The 8,969-nt window shown below is 47.9% G+C and overlaps 1 protein-coding gene across 3 annotated transcripts; it reads left to right on the plus strand.

Moving 5' to 3' along the window:
- Window positions 1–461: 461 nt before the first annotated feature.
- Window positions 462–8,431, plus strand: FLAD1 (flavin adenine dinucleotide synthetase 1). Of its 3 annotated transcripts, XM_030187861.1 has the most exons (9): window positions 462–594; window positions 2,774–2,997; window positions 4,332–5,091; window positions 5,180–5,327; window positions 5,922–6,020; window positions 6,774–6,963; window positions 7,151–7,224; window positions 7,527–7,676; window positions 7,707–8,431. In XM_030187861.1, exons 2-8 carry the CDS (start codon window positions 2,845–2,847, stop codon window positions 7,660–7,662), a joined length of 1,560 nt encoding a protein of 519 aa, XP_030043721.1. In that variant the 5' UTR covers window positions 462–594; window positions 2,774–2,844; the 3' UTR covers window positions 7,663–7,676; window positions 7,707–8,431. The 3 variants fall into 3 exon arrangements, with proteins under 3 accessions (XP_030043721.1, XP_030043720.1, XP_030043722.1); XM_030187860.1 differs by having other exon boundaries at window positions 7,527–8,431; XM_030187862.1 differs by lacking the exon at window positions 462–594 and adding an exon at window positions 1,729–1,752 and having other exon boundaries at window positions 7,527–8,431.
- Window positions 8,432–8,969: the final 538 nt, after the last annotated feature.

The raw sequence follows: 8,969 nt of genomic DNA on the forward strand, positions 1-8,969 counted from the left end.
TGCCTCTGGTTGGAAATGGTCGACACCTCCCTCTAAATCAGAATAGTTACAAAATGCTTGGGAAGTTTGTCACTATGGAACGGATGACATATGTATCTTTAACCTTTATTGGATCCCTTGTTTGAATTTTATTAAATAACATCACAATTTAATATTTTTCCAGGTGTGCTCCACTTTTTTGTTTGTTTGTTTTGCTCTGTTACAACATCTATTCCTTTCTGTAAGCCCAATACAGTCAATTGTAAAGCGCTGCGTACGACTGGTAGCGCTGTAGAAATGATTTGTAGCAGTAGAATGGGCGTGGGGGAGTAGGGTAGGTTTCACGTTTAAAAAAATGTGTCGTTTGAGCATTATGGCTGTCTGTGACCTTCAAGTCTCGTTCTGGTGCTCCAATAGCGTCTCTCGGTGCGTCGCAAGCCTCGTTCTGGTTTTCCAATAGAGCGTCTCCACCTACTGGGAGGTGATCGATCCCTTACGCCGTTTGCAAGTTGGAAACGTTTTCTTTTTCAAATTGACTAAGAAGGTTCGGTGAAATAAAGAGAAGGAGGAAGGGTTTTGCTGGCTGCTCTGGGACGGTTTCTTCTCACGTGTCTGGTGAGGTTCAGCACAGGGTGGTCAGGTGGCATGTAAAGAGCCCAACAAGCCTTTGGGGGCTGATGTTTGTTTTGGCCCCGTTTGATTTGCATTTCAGTGCATTTTGTTCTAATGTGACCTGCTTGTTAATATTTCAAAAAATGTGGATAGGTGGGTGGTTTTTTTTTTTTTTTTGGGGGGGGGGGGCAACTTTTTAAGTCTTTAAATGCAAACAGAAGTAGAATGCTTAACTGACATTCAGGTGGTTTGGTTATTCAACTCTCACTTTTTTTTTTTTATAATGGTGCCTTTTTTAGAGCAATAAGTATTGTGCTGATGATATTCGTTTATTTACTGATTGATCGAGATTTATTAACTGCCATTATGAAGGCATTCACCCAAGGCGATGTATGGCTTGACATACTGCTTACAATTTAGTTAGTCAATGACAGGGCTCCCATCCTCCAGTTAGTAGGGTCTCAGTGGGGTGGGGTGCGGGAGGGTTGGAGACGTACAAGAAAAGAGAAACTGTCAAGATCAGACCCTTCCACAGCAGCTTCCCACCATTAAACACTGCCAAACTCTAACTACAAGCAAATCCTGGGGTACCCCATTACTTGCCAAAGCTTGCTAATACAACACGATAAAAGAACTTGATGCATTATTTATTTTAGTTACATTTGTACCCTGCGCTTTCCCACTCATGGCAGGCTCAATGCGGCTTACATGGGGTAATGGAGGGTTAAGTGACTTGCCCAGAGTCCCACTAGCAACATTCCATGTAGAAGTCGGCCCTTGCAGACCACCAATTTGGCCGTGCAGGCTTCTGCTTCTGTGAGTCTGACTGCAGGACGTCAGATTCACAGAAACGGAAGCCTGCGCAGCCTTCTACATGGAATGTTGCTAGTGGAATAGCAACATTCCATGTAGAATCTCCAATAGTAGCAACATTCCATGTAGAATCTCCAATGGTATCTATTTTATTTTTGTTACATTTGTACCCTGCGCTTTCCCACTCTTGGCAGGCTCAATGCGGCTTACATGGGGCAATGGAGGGTTACGTGACTTGCCCAGAGTCACAAGGAGCTGCCGGTGCCTGAAGTGGGAATTGAACTCAGTTCCTCAGGACCAGAGTCCACCACCCTAACCACCAGGCCACTCCTCCACTCCACTACGATGGTACACTTTTTACCATGTTGGGGTTTTTTTGTGTGTTAAAATAGTTGGGCTGCTTTTTGGCATGAGCTAGGCTACAAAAATTTTCACCGTCTGGCAACTCGTTAGTCCTGTCTGAGCTAGTTCAAAGGCATCGGGCAAGAGGAGGAGCCCGTGCTGTACCAGGCCCGGACTGTGCATCCTGGCACCTGTACTTAGTCACCTAATGAAAACTGTAGAGATGAGATTGAGGCAAGTCATCGATTACTTCTCCATAGCTGAGAATGAAAGGGGATGGCTAGCTCCTCTGGTGCATTTCCAACCCAGGAACCAAAGAGCAGGGCATAGGTGGCCTGGAAAGATGAGTTAGGGCAAGACAGGACACACTCTGTGGGTCTGTAATTCTAAGGGGTGTATCCCAAAGGTCCCAGACTCAGCCTCTTCCTGCAGATATGTGGAGACTGGTGGCAGTGGTGCAAGAAAGGATGCCCAGCTTCCAGATTCAGATAACTTTATTGGCATGATCAGTTTATTTATTTATTAAGCATAAACAAAGATAACAAATGAGCAGGTGAGAATAAACATTCTTATGGTACAATGGAAATTGCTGAGTATTTTGATAAATAATGATCAGACTTAAGCTGTTTACTTTTACAAGTTGGGAAAATGAACTTCATACTTCCTAAACAATAATAACAGTATTCCACCATAAAAAAATGTTGCATAACCACTTGTAGAGCTATGGGGATAAGAAAATCAAACATGATCATTTTAGCTGCATTGTTAAAGTAACACATTTAGCAATTTAAAAAAAGTGATAGTGTAGCAAGGCAGGGAGAACAAGTTAGATCCTTAGCTGTGGAAGGGAGTGAATTAATACATAAAGTCTGGGGTGAATATAGCAAGCTTCTAGGCGGTGGGGAACTAGTGATCTTGCACGGTCTGTAGGAAGAATCAGTTTCTTAGAATTCACACCTTTTGTTTGGTATATTTGGTTTTACTGCCGAGGCTGCATATATTTTCTCTCTGTGGCCTTCTTTTCCAGCCATTCTTGAAGAATGGAAAGAAGCGTGAAGGGTCTTTAGAGTTTGAGAGAGACGGTGCAGCCGGTGGTCCATGCTTCTGTGCGGTCGGATCGGCAGGCGTGCCCTACGCGTGGTTAGGCTGCGGAGGCACCTTGTATCCATGGATACTAAAAGCAGCGAGAAAAGGGTGTCTGAGTCCGACGTGACTGCTGGAATCCTTATCATCGGAGATGAGATCCTGAAGGTGACTCTTTGCAGCTCTTTCTGGAGAGTGGCTTCCTTCTCCCTTTGTGAAAAAGGCTCCAGGGCATATGAGGAAAGGAAACGCAGACTATAAAGTCTACAGAACAGAGTTAAACCTGGGCTCAGTGAAGTGGTGAGTGAGGCAACTGGAGGAGCAGGACAGACCTCAGGAGCCTGTCTGAGTCTCTCCACTGCTTCTCTTATCATTTCTGTAAGACTTTCTTCCTGCTGGAGCCATCCTGTGGGGGAACTAGGGGTGAGCCTATTGCTGCTGCTCATCAAACGTACTAATGAATTTCCTTTTTTTTTCTCTTGAAGCGCATTGCTGATTCTAGTTTTAGCACCAGCTTCATCAGCAAGCATCCTGGGAAGTTGGGAGGAAAAGAAAGGCTTAGACACTTTCACATTTTTTGCTTTCATTCCTGATACTTATTAATAGGGTGACTGGTGACTGGCCAGCTGCGTGTGCAGGAGAGCAAGCTGAGCCAAGCTTGGGTGTATTCCAGGGCATGCTGGGAGATGTAGTCCTGCCATATTGGGGCGCTCCACTGGCAAATCTGCACTACATTTCTCTGCCTGAAGCTGGGCAACAGCAGAGCTGCCTCTTTGATGTGGAGCAGTTTAGACCTTGGAGTTTGTCCATGAGGTCCTGGCTCAGGCACTTGCACATTTTCTGGGGGGCTTTTGTGTGCAGTACCCTCTGGTACTCATCCTCTCCAGCACACTGACCACATTCAATGCATGCCATTATTCTTTTATCTTGCACGATAAATCACATCAAGCAGGTTTACAGCTTTTAATTCTTTCCTTCCTTCAGATTGCCCTTTCTGCTACCTTTTAGTCCTTGTACTGTCGCTGTATAACACAACAATCTTCTTGTCACAATACACTTTGATTAAACTGAATCTTACGATGGTTGAGCTCCCTATTTTGTACACAGCCCAGAGATGATTGGGGCACATTGCCGAAGTATTTTGCATGCCTTACTGGAAAGGGATGGGAGAGTTGAGCCCAGCTTATAGAGGGGCAGACAGCGGGGCAAAGTATGGAGAAAGCTATGCGCTGCTCCTGACGAGAGCCGGAGGGCAAGGAATAGAGGGAGAACCAAACGGATGGGGCTGTCTAGGACCCGTTTGCATTGTTTAAGCTCCAGGACAGCAGGACCAGGCTTTATCGATGGGTGGTTGGTTGCGTTGAAAAGTTTTTTGTAGCAGGTCAGAAGCATCCAGTGAGGAGGATAAGATCTGCCAGGACTGCTGTCATTTAAGGGGATTAATTGGGCAGACATTTCTTTTAAGGGGTCCTTTATCAGAGACTCTTTCCCTCTCTCATTAGGGTCACACTCAGGACACCAATTCCTTCTACATGTGCCGGAAGCTCAGGTCACTGGGAGTGAGAGTGGCACGCATATCTGTTATCCCAGACGATGCAGATGTCATCGCTACAGAAATTGCATCCTTTTCATCACGCTTCACCTATGTGCTGACGTCAGGGGGGATCGGCCCCACCCATGATGACGTCACCTTGGAGGCGGTGGCACAGGCCTTCGGCGAGCAGCTTTTTGCCCACCCGGAGATGGTGGCCTTGGTACGTGATGTATTTGGCACATCTGACGCAGACTGTCCGCAGATGAAGCTGGCGCGCATCCCACAGTCCTCTCAGCTGAACTATGGCACAGACAAGAGAACTGGCCGCAGCGTCAAGTACCCCCTAGTTAGCGTACGGAACGTGTACATCTTCCCTGGCATCCCGACCCTGATGGAGAGGGCTCTGGAGGGTTTGGAGCATCTGTTTCTCAACAAGCGGACTCGGTTCCACTGCAGAGAGATTTATCTGAATGCCGACGAGGTGACCATCGCCCCAATCCTGAATCAGACCAACTCCCGCTTCAAAAAACACGTCAACTTGGGCTCCTACCCTGATTGGAGGAACAATTACTACCGTGTTCAGCTGACCGTGGACTCGGATTCCGAGCAGCGTGTAGACGAGGCCTGCGCATTTCTGATGGAGCAGCTGCCAGCGGGCATCGTAGTGCCCTTCGTGCAGGATCCCATATCGTGGTCAGCAGCTGACGTGTATGGGCTGGCCCAGTCAGGTACGAGGTGTTGGGGGGGGGGGGGGGGGGGGAGAATATGTTCCATGTGGTAGTCTGGGTTACCGAAGGAGCCTTCTCTCCTCTGCAGGAACTCTGCTGGGCCAGAAGGTGGCAGCAGCGCTACAGACGATTGAGGAATGCCTAACTCAGTACAGCCTGTCCAAAATCTGTGTAGGGTTCAACGGAGGCAAGGACTGCACAGCCCTTCTGCACCTCTTTCACGCAGCTGTTCAGAGGTGAGTGGTGCTCGGTGGGTTGGGGAGGGGTTGGTGCTACTTCTTCTGAATTATTCTTAGGAGGGTGCTGTGTAATACCTGTGTATTTGCTTAGGGGAGTCTTGAGGACATCGGAGCAGGTCTCCCTGCCCTAACCCCATCCCTCTATTGGTTCAGGAGCTGAGCACTTTGTGTGTTCACGGTGCCTTCATTCGGAATCGGGGAAGGAAGAGCAGATCCTTGTGTTGTTCATAATACACCTGGGAACAGTGGATTTCCTACAGTCTGCTTCCATTTTATGCACAAGTTCCTACCGGCACTTCTCCCATCACTGCTATTGGGAATCCTCCCTCTGTAATACTGGCAGGAGTTTTGTACCTGAGCAAGATATTGTCCTAGCAGGTTTTAGTCACTTATATTTATGAAGAGGTATAGATGCAACACTGACGAAACCTGTTTAAAAACCCAACTTTGCTCTGTTGTGACTTCAGGACATAGGTTGGTTGACTTCGCTGGGAGTGAGATGCTAGGCCAGCCCCTGCTCAGATGCTTCAAGGCTTCTATGATATGTTTTGGGTTCCTCCCCGATTCTAACTGTCTTCTCTCCCCTCCCAGGAAGTACCCAGACAAGAAGGAGAAACTCCAAGCTCTCTATATCCGCATTGTCTCACCCTTCCCAGAAATGGAACAGTTTATGTTGGACACAACCAGAAGGTGAGTATCTTTACAAGGAAATAGCTCTTAACTCAGTCAGTTACATTTTCAGGCTTCTTTTATCCGTGGGGTGGTCCAAAATCCTGCCCTTGCTGCCACTTCTGGATCATATCTGATGATCTTAAGGTGGCCAAACAGGAAGAAAAGGTGACGGCAAAAGCTAGAAGGATGCTTGGGTGCATAGGGAGAGGAATGGGCAGTAGGAAAAAAGAGGTAATGATGCCCCTGTATAAGACTCTGGTGAGACCTCATTTAGAACATTGTGTACAATTCTGGAGATGCACCTTCAAAAAGATATAAACAGGATGTGGTCGGTCCAGAGGGCGGCTACTACAGTGGTCAGTGTTCTTCATCATAAAGTGTATGAGGACAGAGTTAAAGATGTCAATATATATACTGTGGAAGAAAGGCGGGAGATATGATAGAAACATTTAAATACTTATACGGCATAAATGCACAGAACGCAAGTCTCAATTACAAGGAAGCTCTGGAAGGAGGGGGCATAGGATGAAGGTGAAAGGGGACAGACTCGGAAGTAACCTGAGGAAATACTTCTTCACGGAAAGGTTGGTGAGTTTGTGGAACGCCTCCTGGTGGAAATGGTGAAGACGAAAACTGTATCTGAATTCAAAAGATTCATAGGATCTCTAAGGGAGAGCAGATGGCATGGATAGGCCATATAGTCTTTATCTGCCTTCATTTTTGATGTTTCACCTGTTGCTGTCTCATTTATTTTATTTTCCACCTTCCCAGGTATGATCTCCAAATCTTCAAGGTTCAAGGTAACATCAAGCAGGCCCTGGTGGAGCTGAAAGAGCAGCAGCCGCAGCTGGAAGCAGTGCTAATGGGGACCCGCCGTACTGATCCCTACTCTCGGACCCTGGCACCCATGTGTCTAACAGACCCTGGCTGGCCGCAGTACATGAGAGTGAACCCCCTGCTGGTTTGTACATGTCCTATTCTGTCAGACGGAACATGCTACTCCCTTACACATGCACGCTTCCGTGTCGTACATATGTGTAAATCACATATTGTCGCCTCCCCCCCCCCCCCCCCCCCCCAATAGAGATCTGTTTTGGGAGGGGCCACTAAGAGCAGCTGTGTGTGTGTGTTTTTCCTTCTTACCTTAGGATTGGACATATCGAGACATTTGGGAGTTTCTGCGTGCGCTTTTTGTTCCGTACTGCATCCTGTATGATAAAGGGTAAGGTGATGACACTTCTTTCTGACTGCGCATGCTTTTTAGCACCGCCTTAACTTGCCATCCGGTTTTTAGCGCTCACGTTAAATTAGTGTAGCTTTCTAACGCCGTGTTTGCTGTGTTGAGGCCTCAGTCGGTTGAGGTAGCTCCAGGCGCCATTCCCCAGTGTTCAGTGAGCCAGCTGGTGGGATGCTCTGAGGAAGGAGACCCAGCGTCTAGCACATCTGCTGGGATTGGAAGCCAGTTGCCCCCTTCCCTTTCAAGCAGTTCTGCCTTGTTGTAAGAGATTGTCTTGCACTCTGCAGGTATACCTCACTAGGGAGCATGGAGAACACGGTGAGGAACCTGGCCTTGCGCTACACCAACAACCTGGGCCTGGAGAGTTACAGACCTGCCTACATGCTGGAGAACGAGGAGGAGGAGCGGACGTCCAGGATGTAACTGACTGCCCAGGGGGACTGGAGTTCCCAAATCCTGGGGCTTCTGGACTACAAAGCAGACCTGAGCACTGGCGGAGAGATTAGGGAATCTTTTCATGCTTTGCCACTGCCTTATCCATGTTCAGTTGTGAATTCCTGTCCTGATCCCCTGCCCCCTCCTTCCGGGGACTAAAAGCACCAGCGTGCCATCCAGGTGCTTCTGAGATCAGGGTCGGCCACAATCCCTGCTTCCCCTGGGGACCAACCAGGCTTGTTGTCTTCCATGCCCCTGGGATCACTTGGCCCCACTGTCACACTTCCTGTCTTCAGTGCAGCTGGAATCCTCTGATCTCTGGCATGTGAACCCCAAGTCAGTACTAGAGTACCCCCCGGCCCCCCTCACAGAGAGAGAGAGCAGGCCCCTGTGCTTCCTTCTGCCAAGGTGCACTTCCCAGCTTATCTTGGCTGCCTTCTCAGAGAAAATGGATTGTTTTCCTTGGCCTTTTCTAAAATTAGAACGTAATTGCACCAGTTGTCCGGTCCAAGCTAAGGCTCATTTGCAGAGGAGCTGACTGTGCCTTCCAATTGCGACCCCCCCCCCCCCCCCCCCCCGGGACAGGGGCCTGTGGTGTGAGGATGAGGCCTGCATGCTGGTGGGTCACTGTAGGAATTTGTTGGCTTCTGCAGAGGGCTGCCAATGTGTGATTGGGGAGGGGAGGGTCCTTCCTGTGTGATTGTCAGTAATTCTGCATTTGGGATAAACGCCTGGTATAAAAACACATGTACTGACATATTCTGCTCTTTGCCTTTTTCCCTTTCATGCAGGGAATTGTAGTCCCAGGGTCACAAGTCTCTGTGTAGAGTCAGAAGGAGAGTGTGCCAGGAGTCAGCCAGTTCAGAAAAGGGATTTCTGATATGTCTGTTCCTTTCAAAGACATTCTGCTGGGGGGAGGGGGGGGGGAGAGGTTTATAGATAATGGCTGTTTCATTTGTTTTTCTACCAAAATGTCTCAAACTGTTTTTAGCTGGCTGTGACAGGGAGGAAGGTTTGAAGCCACTGTGTTTCTGTGGCCCCTTCTCCCACCCACTCATAATCTGCAGGACCTGTCGGAAGCATGAGGGGTTTTTGAGGGAATCTGTGCACATCTTGTAAAATAAGGTCCTTCTCTGCCTGGAGCTTGTTTTCTTTATTTTTAAGATTTTGAAGTATCATAATTGGAGATGCAACATGCAGCAGAATAGGGAGAAATAGCAACCCCCATCCATACTCAAAGTAGTGTGGTGACTGTGTTAGTCCAGTTTATTCATTTAGATTTTGCTCACACTTTT

The sequence above is a fragment of the Microcaecilia unicolor genome, chromosome 14 (genome assembly GCF_901765095.1).
Source record: "Microcaecilia unicolor chromosome 14, aMicUni1.1, whole genome shotgun sequence".
NCBI lineage: Eukaryota > Metazoa > Chordata > Amphibia > Gymnophiona > Siphonopidae > Microcaecilia > Microcaecilia unicolor.

What these genes read in the sequence shown, in the direction of transcription:
- FLAD1 (XM_030187860.1), top strand. Translation starts at nt 2,845, where the DNA reads ATGCTTCTGTGCGGTCGGATCGGCAGGCGTGCCCTACGCGTGGTTAGG. An exon ending in GTATGGGCTGGCCCAGTCAG is followed by an intron (nt 5,092 to 5,179) that starts GTACGAGGTGTT and finishes TCTCCTCTGCAG; the next exon opens with GAACTCTGCTGGGCCAGAAG. An exon ending in TGAGAGTGAACCCCCTGCTG is followed by an intron (nt 6,964 to 7,150) that starts GTTTGTACATGT and finishes TTCTTACCTTAG; the next exon opens with GATTGGACATATCGAGACAT.